Source organism: Marmota marmota, unplaced genomic scaffold, assembly GCF_001458135.2.
Source record: "Marmota marmota marmota unplaced genomic scaffold, marMar, whole genome shotgun sequence".
Lineage (NCBI taxonomy): Eukaryota > Metazoa > Chordata > Mammalia > Rodentia > Sciuridae > Marmota > Marmota marmota.
In genome coordinates, this window is record NW_025999960.1 from 7,937,217 (window position 1) to 7,952,488 (window position 15,272).

The 15,272-nt window shown below is 32.9% G+C and overlaps 1 protein-coding gene across 11 annotated transcripts in view; it reads left to right on the forward strand.

Moving 5' to 3' along the window:
* Positions 1-15,272, forward strand: part of Cntn1 (contactin 1) — a 333,868-nt gene that overhangs the window by 182,061 nt on the left and 136,535 nt on the right. For 7 of the 11 annotated variants that reach the window (XM_048802545.1, XM_048802543.1, XM_048802551.1 and 4 more), the window contains 3 exons: positions 4,099-4,251; positions 5,733-5,765; positions 13,428-13,560. In XM_048802545.1, coding sequence (XP_048658502.1) covers positions 4,191-4,251; positions 5,733-5,765; positions 13,428-13,560 — 227 coding nt within the window. In that variant the 5' untranslated portion in view covers positions 4,099-4,190. The remainder of the gene's footprint in view (positions 1-4,098; positions 4,252-5,732; positions 5,766-13,427; positions 13,561-15,272) is intronic. The other 4 variants (XM_048802548.1, XM_048802547.1, XM_048802549.1 and 1 more) reach the window with 1 other exon arrangement.

A 15,272-nucleotide genomic window follows, 5' to 3' on the forward strand; every position in this document is an offset into this window, starting at 1 on the left:
GAGGGAGGAGAGGAGGAGGGAGAGGAGAGGAGAGGAGAGAGAGGTGGGGAGGGGGGATGGTGGAGGATGGGAAAGGCAGCGGAGCACAACAGACACTAGTATGGCAATATGTAAATCAATGGATGTGTAACTGATATGATTCTGCAATCTGTGTATGGGGTGAAGGTGGGAGTTCATAACCCACTTGAATCAAAGTGTGGAATATGATATGTCAAGAAATTTGTAATGTTTTGAACAACCAACAATAAAAAATTAAAAAAAAAAAAGAAAAAAGAGAGAACTAGAAAGGGCAGTTTCCTCCACATTAGCAGGAATGAGCTTAGCTTCTCTACTGTGCTGCTGAGGGATGTGATCAGGAGTCATGGATGACTGGACTACAGGTAACACGGTAGAGCAAATCACCAACAGAAAACACATGTGTAAACAAGATGTGAAAGGTGCTTTTATACCCAACCCACAAGAAACCCATTAAGTGAATTAAATTAAGTGCTGCCGGAGTGATGGCTCACTGTCCTACTTAAATGGCAACATTTTGAAGGAGGAGATGGCATTGTTAAGACAGAGAGGCTCAAAACAATGAAACAACTCTGCATTCTGATTAGAGTGTGCATATATTCAAACTGAAAGATAGTTTTCCATCAACACTCACCTAACTGCATATCTAACAATGCTTTAGAATACTGATACTTAGAATATCTTTAAGTCATTATAATCTCTAAGATCAAAGCCTCAAGAAGAGACAGTTCTTGATACCTAGTGTCACCATATTATCCTTATTTAAGGAAAATAAAATAAAATATCAGTTTGTTTATGACAAGAACTTTGGAATATATAAGGGACATGGTCCATTCATTATTTCATTATATATATATATAATGAAATATAATATATATATATATATATATATATATATATATATATATATATATATATACACACACATACATATATATGTATGTATATAAGTCATATACATGATTTCATGTGTATATATAATGAAATAATTATATATATATATATTATACATAATGAAAGAATGAATGGGCCATATATATGGCTAATATATATGTGAGCCATAATAATGAAGGAGAAACATATCCCCTGCCCTGACAGGTGTATGGCCTAGTAGAATAATAATCTAATATTTACCAAAAAACCATACTAAATATCTCACATGCAAATTATCATGTAACCCTTATAGCAGTCCTAGGAAATAGACATTTTTTTATATCTTAGAAGTGAGGAAAATGAGAGTCATAGTTTGAGTAACTTGTCCCAAATTGCAAACTAAAGAATTATTGGGGTAAAATTTAGACAAAATCTATCTGGCTTTCTCTTGGATTATTTTTACTATTTATGGCACAAGTTCCCCCATACTGTGATTGTTATGAGAATGAAGTGTTAAATAACATGCTAGACCTAAAAAGAAATGGTCTGTATTTTGTTTTCAGTTTCCTAAAATCACTTGCTCTGTGTGAGCACAACCAATCTTTCTTAAGACTTGCTCCACTTTTTTAGACTATCTATAAAATTAATGAGTAAATCTCCCTGCCACAGACCATCAGAACGAAAACTCTCAAGGACACATTCAGAGGACTAGAACTTCATTCTTCACCTCTATTTCCTTTTCTCTCTGGTCACTGGCACTTCCTTTTCACTCAATACCCAAACTGTGACAGGATCCCTTGCTCTTAAATTTGAATATCTGTGAGAGTCATTTAGAGTTTTAAATGATAATAAATAGTATAATAGTAAATAAATTAGAACTTTTAAAACCCAGTAATCACTGTTGGTGCCATTAAGCTGTACATGCTTTGTGATTTGTAACTTTTTGCAATATGTTGTCCAAGTCAACTTTTTTTTTAATTGATAAAGACAACAGTTTTTACACAAGTTACTATTTGTGTTTTCTACCTTTCTCTTCATGAAAGGAGGTTATCCTCATTATTGTGCATAACCTAACGGGAAGAGTTAGAAACCAAAGGACCAAGAAAATGCTCAAGGGCACATTTGTGTGTGTCTGAGAAAGCTTAGAAAGACACAGCCAATCTGCACACATTCTAATTATTCTCCTCTAGATCTATATTTAGATACAAATTATACCCTGCTTCATTGAAATAAAAAGCTAACCCTTCCACAGGTCATTTCATTGATTCTCCTGTACCCAAAAGATTTGTTCTTCATTCTTCATCTTTCTTATACTATTTATTTTTCTTTCTGGTCAGTCCTGCTTAGTAAAAGAAAACTAAAATAAAAATTCTAGATTTTATATTGTCTATACAGATGTATAGTTCATATCTTCTCAGACTCTCTAAGAGAAATAAATTGGTCATAAATTAATATCAACAATTAAAAATTATCTGTGGGGTACTTTTTCTGCTTTCATATTCTAAATATTTTCTGCTTAAATTTGACCCATTTCCATTGTGTTCTTTAAGATACCAATTCAAATTTTTATATAAATAGATTAATAATTGGAGGTTAATAATAATTTCAATATACTGAATGTAATAAATTATTTTATCCTGACTCATGTGCTGCCAGTAAACATTTGCAAAGTGTTAGAATTCTTGAAAATCAAGGTTCTCAAAATCCATCATAACTAAGTTAACTGGAGCCAATATTTCTCTTCAGCATGTTAGTGAAATATGAGCAATCAGTAAAATTTTGTTTTTGCTTTTTTGGATAATACTCAAGTATATTTCTATGTTGAATACTACATGATTAAGTTATTTTTTTAGAATTATTTCTTGCTGCATATTACCTGATGTTTTCTACTCATTTCTAGGACATGAGATTTCCGTCATTCTATTTTAAAACACTTGAAACATGATTTAATGTCTTTTCAAATTGAAACTCTTGTTGGCTCCTACTGAAGAGGTCTTAATGGCCTGGTGATGTATTGTTCTCAAGGAGTCTCAGGAATAAATGGGTTTACAAAGTAATTGAATGACTTAAATCTTAGAGTACAGCATCTCCACTTTCATGTCCTGCCTGCCACACTTGGGCACATGTTCATAGTGCTGTACTTTACAATGATTTCAATTAAAATGATTAACATTATTTTTCAAATTTAATAGCATGCAAGTCCAAATAATTATCTCATTATACTGACTTGTGTATCTATCTCTATTTCCACTGACCTAGGAACTTCTTCAGACCAAGAAACTCTGCCATTCTCTTGATTCACATCTTATCTGTATGCTTAGTCACAGATGCAGCTAACAAAACTTAAATTGTGGGGCCCCTTATTTCCATAAGATATTCCAAGGCCCTGGGTGAAATCTCGACAGTAGGAGCCAATAAGAGTTTCAATTTGAAAAGACATTAAGTCATGCTCATTGATTTTTGCAAAATTTGTAAGAGCAAGATATTTTAATTAGACAGTTGCATAGTTTTATAGCTTAGTTTACATTAGTAAGTTTGTCTCCTTGTCTTTAAAGAGGTCTCCCTAACTTTTAGAGATCTGATTGTTGAACTAGATTCGTCTTTGCTGACATACCTGAGTAATTTACTAATTGTTGAATGAATGAATGAAAGTGAAAGTTAGAAGGAAGAATGAATACATTCTTAATTATGTTTTGTATTAAAAATCAGCACTGTCGCAAAAATTCTTCACAAACCACCAACAGGTAGTACTAACATATCACCCTGTATGATACCTATGTGTTTACAAAGCTTTAGTACAAATACATCTTTAAATGAATCTTTCTATCAGCACTTCAATTAAATTTAATTTTCAGTAAAAATGATAGATATTGGAATGTTGACAATTGTACTATTTGTTGAAAGGATTATTATACTCAGTGGTTCAAAGAAACTCGAACACACACCTGTTAAGTGACTTGCTTATGCCCAGGGTGGGTACTGGATGTCAGCCCTGTGATATTGAATCTACTCTTTTCATTACAACAGTGTCTACAGATGTATTTAAATAAGCTAAAAATTATTCTACAAACAAGAAGTACAAAATAAAATAGAATTAACAATGTTGTTGGCCCCAAATGATAAATATTTTTCCTTCTTTCCTTTCTTCCTAATCCTGCCCCTACATTTCCCCTCCCCTCCTTCCATTTCTTTTCTCCTTTCTTCATGCAGGTGTTTAATACTACCCAACTGCCAAACAGCTAAAGCTTTTTATTTTCTTTTTATTTTTTTGGAAAATTGAACGAATTTCTATTAAACACAAGATGAAAATGTGGTTGCTGGTCAGTCATCTGATGATAATCTCTTTTACAACCTGTCTAGCAGGTAAGAATATCCTTTGTATATTTTCCATAATTTATGCCCACATAATCCATATGTTTTGCATTTCACTAAATTGCTTGTATGAAGATAAAATTAATGTTTTCTTTTGACTTCTGGTTCATATAAGTAAATAAATTTAATGTTAGGGTTAGCCCTATTTTTTAAAAATTTTACTTTCAATTAAAATTGATAGGATTTTGTTACCTCATGTGGTATTGTGATGGTAACTGTTTAAAATTTGAATATCTAAGGGGAGGGATTCCTGGCATGAAGCATTTGTCTATTCCTGAGAGTAAATCTTCTCAGGATGGTCAGTTTCAACTTATTGTTATTTAATTTGGAAATGATGTGTCTAGTTCATTATTAAATGATTATTTTCACCATCCAGATAGTGATATACTTAAATAAATTCAACAGTGAAATGCAGTTAAAATATTTTTAAAGTAATGATTTTAAACATGTGTTCCCTTTTTAAATATAATGTATTTATTTGTAATTTAATAATAATATAAATGTTGATTATGTGTTTAACAAATGATTCATAAAGTTTCTGTAAATTAATAGTCACTTCTTGAGAGTGATTATGAGCGGGTCCAACACAATATTGAATTGTACATATATTTGTCTACTTTAGTTAATCATAGGTAAATAATGTTGAAAATAATTTACAATGTATGTAGGCACATTCACAATACCAAAATAGTTGTGAGAGTGTTCCAATTTTTAGGACAAATATTATAGGTCTGTCATTTGAAGACAAATATGAACCACTCAGAGATATTTCCTTCAAGGAAAGATGCATCATATTTGTATCTGAAAGTAGTATTTTCTAACAATCAGTCTTTCTGATACCTTCATCTCAATGACCTTAACTCAGCAGACTCATTGAGTTGCTGAAGTTCAAGACATTACTGTCTCTTCCTTTTACATCAAGCAATCGCTTGAATGATAAAACTGAGAAACATTCTATCCTATTCTTAACATATTTTTAAGGAAATAAAAATGGTATTTTATTTTGGGTGGTAATTTTTATTATGCTGACTCCATAATCCAAAAAAAAGAGTTTTATTATTACTTAAGAATTTTAATGACATTGATAACTATGTATTTTTATAGCTATAATAATTATACACACATGCACACAAATAATTGCATATATAATATGCATACACATATGTAATATAAATACAATCCAGAAAAATTGGAAATGTTATTATTTCAAAGTCTTATTTATATGGGTGAAATAAAAATTATCTTGTTAGGACCAAAAATTTATATTAATTTTATTGATTAAAACTTTGCTGCAACTATAAATGTAAGGATAAGAATAAAACATCTGTATTGATGTAGAGATACTTCTACCCTAAAGGTGAAAGACTGATTCTTCAATGTCATTAACTAGCATCTCAGTTATTTGAATAATGTTTGAAACCACAACTCAAAGAATTGCTTTAGGTCAAAATTGTTTTTTCTTTTTGTTTTAGAGTTTACATGGCACAGAAGGTATGGTCATGGAGGTAAGTTGATGAAAGGGAAAACCCTTTTAATAGCTTTTCTCACTTGAATCACATTTTATTTCTGCTTTGTGTTATTACCTCTCTAAACTTGAAAGCAATTTTTTAAAATTTTAATAACTTAGGAAACTTTTATGATGGTTTTTATGAGATAATAAGGCAACTTGTTCAATTGGCAAAGTGATTAAATCACAAATAGGATTGTGGCAGATGGGAAATATCCAATGTGGCCTGTATTCTTTCCCTACATGCTTTGTGACAATGCTATGCTACTACAATTTGAAGCAATACTTTAAATATAGTAGCTGTCTTACTTATTTTTGAAAACTGCTTGCATTGCTACAAGAGAGAAAATGAAAGTTGGTGAAGTTGGAACCTTAAGATATGGTTTACTTAGGAACCTAGAGATGTTGCAAAATTTATTGTTCAAGATGTATTGAACAAAAGACAATCCTGCTACTTTGGATTCTACTTTGACTTTTTAACAGTTCTTGCAGAAATAGAGGCAGCATGGTATACTACGAAAAAAAATTCAGAGTCTGGAATAAGACCAACCTGGCTTTGCAGCCTAGTTCTCACTAGCTGATCTTCTGAATTTTTTGGTGTAAATTATTTTACTTTCATTCACCTCAATTTTCCACCATGTAAAAATCAGAATTGTTGTTAGTACTGAAAAAATTTTGCAGTGATAGCTTGTAGCATAGTGACTGGCATGATATGTGCTTAATGAACACATTTAAGCTGATAACTTAAAAAAGCCATTATGTGATGATAGGAGATTGAAAAATCAGAAAGAATCTCAGCAACCAGTGCTACAACCTGCATGCCAAATCAAGAATTCCATGCCAGTTTGAAGGAAAAGAACTTCCATGTGTGGTATAAAAGGACAAGAAATTCTTGGTCCAAATTCCATCAAAGCCATTTCTGTTCATATCTTGTCAGTTGGTAATCATTACATGTAGGCTGTATAAGGATGAGTTTGATATGTTCCTTGACTTAAGACTGTTATCATATAGTCGGAAATAAGATACTGTTTTATAAGAAAAAGTGTGATCAATGTTTTAAAAGGAAAATTTGTAGAATTATGATATACTTAAGATATATCTACTAACCAAAGGGCTTAAAAATAGCATACTAGAGGGACACAGTCACATCAATGTTTATACCAGCACAATTCACAATAGCTAAACTGTGGAAGCAACCTAGATGCCCTTCAGTAGATGAATGCATAAAAAAAATGTGGCATATATATACAATGGAATATTATTCAGCATTAAAAGAGAATAAAATCATGGCATTTTCAGGTAAATCAATGGAGTTGGAAAATATAATGCTAAGTGAAGTTAGCTAATCCCAAAAAAACAAATGTCAAATATTATCTCTGATATAAGGATGTTGATTCATGATGGGGTTGGGGGCAGGGGGTCATTAGAGGATTAAATGAACACTAGATAGGACAAAGGGTGGGAGGGGAAAGGAGGGGGCATGGGAGTAGGAAAGATGTTGGAATGAGATGGACATCATGAACCTCAGTACATGTATGAAGACACGAATGGAATGGTGTAACTCTGCTTTGTGTACAACCAGAGATATGAAAAATTGTGTTCTATATGTGTAATATGAATTGTAATGCATTCTGCTGTCATATATAATAAATTAGAATAAGTAAAAAAGATATTTAATGACAAAGAGGCTAAGTAAGAAAAGCTTGAAGTATTTTAAATGTAAGAAGTAGAATTAAATCTAAATAGAAAACAAAATACAGATAAAAGTTAAGAGTATTTAAAAAAAACAACTATACCTATAGTGTTCTGTGGAATGTTTGTAGAAGTTTCATTAAAAAGGACTTTATTGTCGAATAAATTTGAGGAAAAACTGTAAATTAAAGTTTAATCACGTATTATTAATTTTAAATAATGTTATACTACTTATATACTAAAAATAATATATGTTAGGTTTTTAGGGCTGTCATAAGTATATTCCACAAATTAGATGACCAAGAACAGAAACTTATTGTCTCAAAGTCCTGGAGGTGCTCATAATCAAGGTGTCAGAGGGCCATGTTCCCTCCGGCACCTAAAGAGAACATTTCCTTCCTTGTCTCTTCCAGCTTCTGGTAGCCCTTTGCTTATGGCAGCAAAATTCCAATGTCTGCCTCAAACTTCACAGGATGTTACCCCTCCATCTCCTCACATAATCTTCCCAGGGTGAACCTCCATTTCTGCATCTAAGTTTCCTCTTTCATTAGGGTACTGGACTTATTGAATCAGGGTTTACCTAATGACCCCATTTAAACTTGATTCCCTCTGTAAAGACCCTATTTCCAAATAAGATTGTATTTGGATAACCGGGAGTTAGGACATATAATTTTTAGAGGAAGAAGGGGAAATATAATTCAACCTATAGCATTGCCCTAATAAAAAGTATTGTGAATCTCTGAAGAAAAAAATTATAAAGTGTTCAGATGTTCCTAAGATAATTTAACCACTAGCTGATAGGCACTAAGAATGCTAACTGCCCCAATTTTTAAAAATGTTTTTTAATACCCAAAACTCATCTATGCTAAAATTTAAATTCATGACATATAATAAAACCATCAGAACCAACTTCATTATTCCTTATGTTTTCAATTGTTTTTTTTTAAGTTTTAATGTTTTGGAAAAATGCGATGAATGAACATATTGAGTGGAATAAATGAATATAACCAAGAGAATAAGAGAATGAATACAATCAAGTTGCATAAAGCCAACTTGTAATGCTCAGATATTTAAATCATTTGAGATGTGTGAGGTGATGCACATGTGTAATCCCAGCTACTTGGGAGGCTGAGGCAGGAGGATTGCCAAATTCCAGGTCAGCCTGGGCAACTTAGCAAGACCCTATCTCACAATTTACAAAAAGGGCTGGGTAGAGTGACCCTAGGTTCAATCTCCAGTATCTCTGTTCTCCTTCTCTTGCTTGCTTTCTCTTTTACATATACACACGCACACACACACAAACACTCACACACAATTATGGTTTTGATATGAGATGTCCCCCAAAAGCTTATGGTTACATTATGAAATCTGAAATATAATCAGTGCATCAATCCATTTGATGGATTAATAATTTAAATGAATTTAGTGGGTAATAAGAGTAGGCAGGGAGGCATGGCTGGAAACAGTGATTCACTGGGGTCATGCCTTCAGGGTTTATATTTTGGTGCCTCGCTTTGCTTGTAGGCTCTATGAGCTGAGCAGTTTTCTTCTGCCACACCCTTCTGCCATGATGCTCTTGCTCACTCAGGCCCAGAGCAATGGATTTAACTGACCATGGACTGAACCTTTGAAACCATGAAAACCCAAATAAACTTCTCCTCCTCTACGTTGTTCTTGTCAGGAATTTTGGCTACAGTCACAAAAAAACTGACTAACACACACACACGTACATACTACTAATAATAATATCATTTGAAAGTAACTGCTTATTTTAGATCCTTTTTCATTTGTCATTTGCATTTACCTTTCTATCAGAAAGAAATAAAAACCAACCTGCAGCTATTTCAGGACCAACTTTCATCGAGACTAACCAAAAAATAAAAATAAACATTTTTAAGTTTCTTTTATAATTCAGTGACAAAAAGTGTAAAGAAATAAAACAGTAGTATTTATTTCATAAGAATTAGCATGTGAAATAATCTATAATTTATACTTTGCACCTTGAGTTTAGAAATCTATCATATACAAAGCTAATATTTAAAAAATTCTTTTTATGTCTTTGTTGGAGGGAGGGCAGACAGGGAATTTCCCATGTCTTTATAGCATTTGCACCCAAATTTCCTGGATATTGTTTCAGTTAGACTTACAATGGTTATTATAGCATTGTTTTTGGTGCATTTTTATATGAGTGATATTTTACAGTGATTATCACTATTTTATATTTGTGATAGGTCACTCATAGCTCCATTTATCAATATAGACTAGGAGACCAAGTGCGGTGGAACATGCCTGTAATCCCAGCAGTTTAGGAGGTTGAGACAGAAGGATTGTGAGGTCAAAGCTAGCCTCAGGAAAAGTGAGGCTGTAAGTAACTAAGTGAGACCCTGTCGCCCACTGAACTACATCCCCAGCCCCATTTTGTATTTTTTCATTTTATTTTATTTGAAAACTTTGGTACACAGTCTTTTAGAGTCATGAGTAATAGGTAATACTGCAGTAGTTTATCACAAACAAATATGCAAACTGTGCAAAAGTACAGTTTGAAATTCAGATTGACAACTAGGGTCAGGTTAACAGAAGTTTAAATGGACTAAATTCTCCTTTGCTTGGCTTTACCTGCCCAAGCAAATCCTATCACATCTCAATTGCCACTTCCTGGACCAATGTCCATTTCTGAAATACCACACCAAAAAGATAAAAACTAGACTAGGAATAGCCTGAGATAGTCTGGTTTCTTGAAGAAGGTGCATCATCTGTCACATGCTACATCTGAGGATGAAGGCAGATCTTAGGTAGCTGTGGGAAGATGCCAAACCAGTTGTATAAATCACAAAAAGTCTATATATTTCAGAAATGGACATTGATCCAAGAAGTGGCTATTGAAATGTAATAGGCTCTGGTGGGGCAGGTAAAGCCAAGCAAAAGAGAATTTAGTCCACTTAAACTTTCTCTTAACCTGACCCTAGTTATCATTCTGAATTTCAAACTGTATTTTTGCACAGTTTGCATTTTTGTTTATGATAAACTATCGCAGGATTACCTATTAATCATGACATTAAAAGACTGTGCACCAAAGTTTTCAAAGCCAAGTTCTATACATAAAACATCTTTATTCTTTTATAAGTAGGGAATGGTTAGCAGTGAAGACAAGGATCTGTACTATATATAAGTATGCTTTGAGACAACTTAAATATTCCCTAATTTAGAGAGGTTATTGTATTTCAAGAGAGCTTGTGCCCCACCCTATAATGATTGTGATATTGTAAATATTGTAAAAATTCCAATATTAGATTCTCTTCAATTTTTTATGCCGTTGCTTTTTTTTCTAATAGATTTTTCTGAGACTCTTCTTACAACATACTTATGTAAAATTATGTTTAATAACTAACAGATTGAGGTGACATATTTCAGAATGAGAATTGAAATTTGTTTCAGAGTAGGCATGAAGTGAATAAAAATAACTCTCCAGCACAAATTTTATTTTACTTTCAATCTCCAGAAATAAAGTGGAATAACAGGATTATAGAGGACCATCTCCACATAGTGAGAAATGAAGCAGTCATATTTTTGATCCTACAATTGACTGATTACATTAATTTTGAGACTGAAAATTGCACCAAAGAAAAAGCACTTGCCTATTACTCACACTTGTAAATTTTCTGCAAAAATGCATAAATTATTATTTTCTTTTTAATATTTGATAAAATTTAAGAAAGATACTTCACTATAGACTTATGACAGTCCCATGTTAGAAAATCAATGAGTCCACATGAAGAATACTTCAAAAGAAAAAGTGACTTAAAGTGTTAAAATCCTTAATTAGCTTGAGAAGTTGATGCTTCTCTTTAGGATCATCTGTCCAGTAGGAAAGGGGAGTATATTTTAAAATAATCTTAGCTTCTGTTTTAGACATAATCTCTGTTTCTTGCTCTCCTACAAATCAGTGGTCTTCTGTTTACATTACTTGCATAATTTCATCACACATCCATTTCTTTCTAGTTTAAATTTTATGAAGTCTTATACAATCACTACTATATTCTCCATTATTAAATAAGATATTCAGTTAGATAAAAGTTTCTCCAATTTGTTGCCTGTAGAATGTAACTTTGAGAAAGTCAAAAAAAAAAAAAAAAAAAAAAAAGGAAAATCATCTGACACCAAAGACCTGAGATTCTCTTAACAGTGGCTTTCACAGAGCTGAAGTTTTGATTTTCAATAATATCCAACCTATCCAACTTTTTTCTTTCATGGATTATGCTCTTGGCATTGTGTCTAAAACTCATTGCTGTATCCAAGACTAGATCATCAACTGGACTAAGGACACTAACCTGAAGTTCATAAAACTAGTTCCTAAGGCAACCATCTGAAATCCTTATTCTAGCATTGTTGCAGGTAGCAGAAATTCGAGATCTATTCCAGTGCAGGTCAGTGATCTTAGGTGTACATTATAGGCAAAACCACACCACACATCCATTTCTTCTTAAAATTGATGATCTTGTAAATGCCATGATTTTATTGCTGAGTAATATTCCATTGTGTATATATGCCACACTTTTTAAAATCCATTCATCTATTGAAGGGCATCTAGGTTGGTTCCACAGTTTAGCTATTGTGAATTGTGCTGCTATAAACATTGATGTGGCTGATGTTCCTGTAGTATGCTGTTTTTTAAGTCCTTTGATTATTATTATCCAAAGTACTAATGATGTGCCAGGTAGGTACACTACTGTCTTCCATGCATGTCTCAAAATAATTGTGATAATAATCCTATGAGATAGACTTCATGATTCCTCTTTTATAAAGGTGATATTGAGACTTAGAGAGATTAAATAACTTTTCCAATGGCACATGGATATATGGTATGTGACAAAAATTAAGTGACATAAATAAACCGTATGTTAAAGTAAGTTGGAACATATCTCTTCAAGGTTGATGTTAGAGAAGATAAAAAGCCAGCATGGCATTTGCCTTAAACTGTCTTAAAAAATAAACTGGAGGAATAAACTATGGCTTTGAACTAGAAGAGACATTTCAGTAACCCTATATAAGAATATTCCCCCTTTCTAGCCACATAGATCAGTATGTACTGATCAGATCAATAGGGCTTTGAGCTGTGCAGTGCCAATGCTGCAACAATGGTGACATGTGAGCCCCTTCTCCTCATCCTGCTGTGCATTGTTACCTTTCCTTCCAGAGAGGACAGAGTGCTGGGAACACTTTCTTCACAATATTGATGTTGTGATGAATTTCAAACCAGTTGGTCAGACCTTGTACTCAAGTGATTTGTTTCTGAGTTGTTCTAAATGTTGCTGAGTACCAGTGATGGTCACATGTTTAGGAAATATATAAATAGGGAATAGAAAAGAGACTAATTACCTAGAGCTTCTAGAAATTTATTTGTTCTCTTGTAACAAACTTTTAAAGCACCTCTGTATTCCATGCAGACACACACCAAGCTAGGAAACTGGTGTACAGAGATTAAAGACATAGCCACCTATGTGGTATATGGAGATTAAAGACATAGCCACCAATCACTGACCATCTAATGGGATGGAAAGTTGCCTTTAAGAATTACGTTGGGTATGCTATGTACCCTTACTGAAGGTAGCTTCCTGAAGGAACTAACTTCATGATCAGATTACAAAGGACCATATAAATTTTAGCAGAAGAGTGTAGTGGTGATTCTAGAAAGAGGCAAAGCATATGCAAAGGCCCAGGGCATGAAAGCATGGCATGAGGAACTGGAAGTAGTTAAGCATGAAATCATCGTGTACTTTTAGGAAAATGATGCGGGATGGATAGGAGAAAATTTTGAATACAGAAATGAATGTTTTAATCATAATCATGGAGGTAATATCTTTGTTTTGAATTAAAATGGAGATTGTGTTTCTGACATTTTTTAAAAATAACATTTTTCAGTATATCCAGATTTTCCTTGACATATAAAATAATTTTATTTTTCTCGCAGTTTCTGAGGAGGACAAAGGATTTGGACCAATTTTTGAGGAGCAACCAATCAATACCATTTATCCAGAAGAATCACTGGAAGGAAAAGTTTCACTAAACTGTAGGGCACGAGCCAGCCCTTTTCCAGTTTACAAGTAATGTGTCTCATTGTCCTGAAAAAGTCATAACTTTAAATGATGGATGATATTTCTACGTTAACTAAATTTATAAAGCTTGCATAGATAATTCTAGAAAGCCTTACTTTTTCAATACTCTCAAGTCTATATTCCAGATAACAGAACTAATTTCTTAAATAATCTTACCTATTAGACAATCTATTTGGATGTATCCTTTTAGTTTTTCTGAGTTACATATTTATGATATTAAAAATAACTTTAAAAAAAGTTACAGTGGATTTTCCTGCTTTAAGTAGTTCAGAGAAAAATGCTAAAAAAAGTTTCTAGTCTGATGCAAATAATAAGATTCAAAAATTAACTAGATACTAATGAATTTGAATTTCACTTGAAATGATTCCATGAAGATAAAGCAGGTGATTGATGGGAAAATTAGGGGCTGAACTGGGTTAATATCAACCAACTTAATTGAAGGTTGTCACTCAACAACCCTAATTTTAATAGTAGACTCTTATTCCTGGATAGAAAAATAATTTTCTATTGTTATAAAAAGTTAATATCAAAGAAAATATCCCCTTTCCCTCATTTAATTCTAATTGAACTCATTTTTTTCTTGCCACTGGCTATAATTACAAAATTATTCTTAAAATATGAATTTAGACATAAAATCACTATACCTTTGAAATTATTTTTATTGTTTCAATTTCATGCGTGGGAGTACAATATAAATACAATTTGTTGTAAAATAGTTGATGGGATAGACTTATTGCTACCCTTAAGCTATATATAAGGGAAGTCTATGCACATTGCACATAGTCCTGGTCATGGACTAGTATAGTTAGTAGGAACTGTAGAGGAGATCAAACCCAAGACTATTTTACAGGAAAAGAAGCTAAATCCTCTGTAAGTACATTGACTTGGTTTTGAGTTAGGAAACCACAGATCCAGGATGAAAACACAAGTTTTATGACTTCCAAAGAAGCCTATAATTTTTTAGTATTTATCTATTTAGATAAATTGATAGAATCTTAAAAGCTATTTCAATTATGCTTATTCTGTGACACTCTTTCCTGGACATTCTTACAAGAAAACTTGTCAAATCAACTTCCAGACTAGAATGGAGTCAACAAGATAGAAGGGTTGTTCTCAGTGTTCTAGAAACACAACACGGGCAGGGTTATGTTTCTTGTTATGTATCTTGCTGTGCCCTGTGCCCCTCAGTATCACCACCTCCCTCCTGTAAGCTGACCCTGCACTGAAACCCAGGTTGCCTTGATCTTTATGAATGTAGCTGGAGCAGCCAGGTAGATGTTTAATGCTATTTGTGAAGACAGTCCGCGTTTAACCACAAAACATAAAAACAAATCAATAAAGAAGCAATGAAGCAAAAGAGAAAAAGAAAAATATATGATGCAATTAGTTTCATGGAAAAGAACAACTTGCAGTTCTTAAATTCACTTAGTATTCTCAGCAAGCCATACTAACCTTGGTAATCAGGCAATCTGTCATTCACATAGTAGTTTTATATTTGTAGCATGTTCCATGATAATATGTTATTCATGGCAACATCCTGAGAGGGAAAAGTTACAACAGGGAACTTTATCTCCCACTTTTTAGCCTTGAGGCCTCCATTATATCCCTCCTACCCCTAAAGCAACAAGCACTACAGTAAAAGCTGTATTTAAAGCAGTACGAAAGGAATTGCAACAATAGTGTGTGTTTCTGAAAATAGA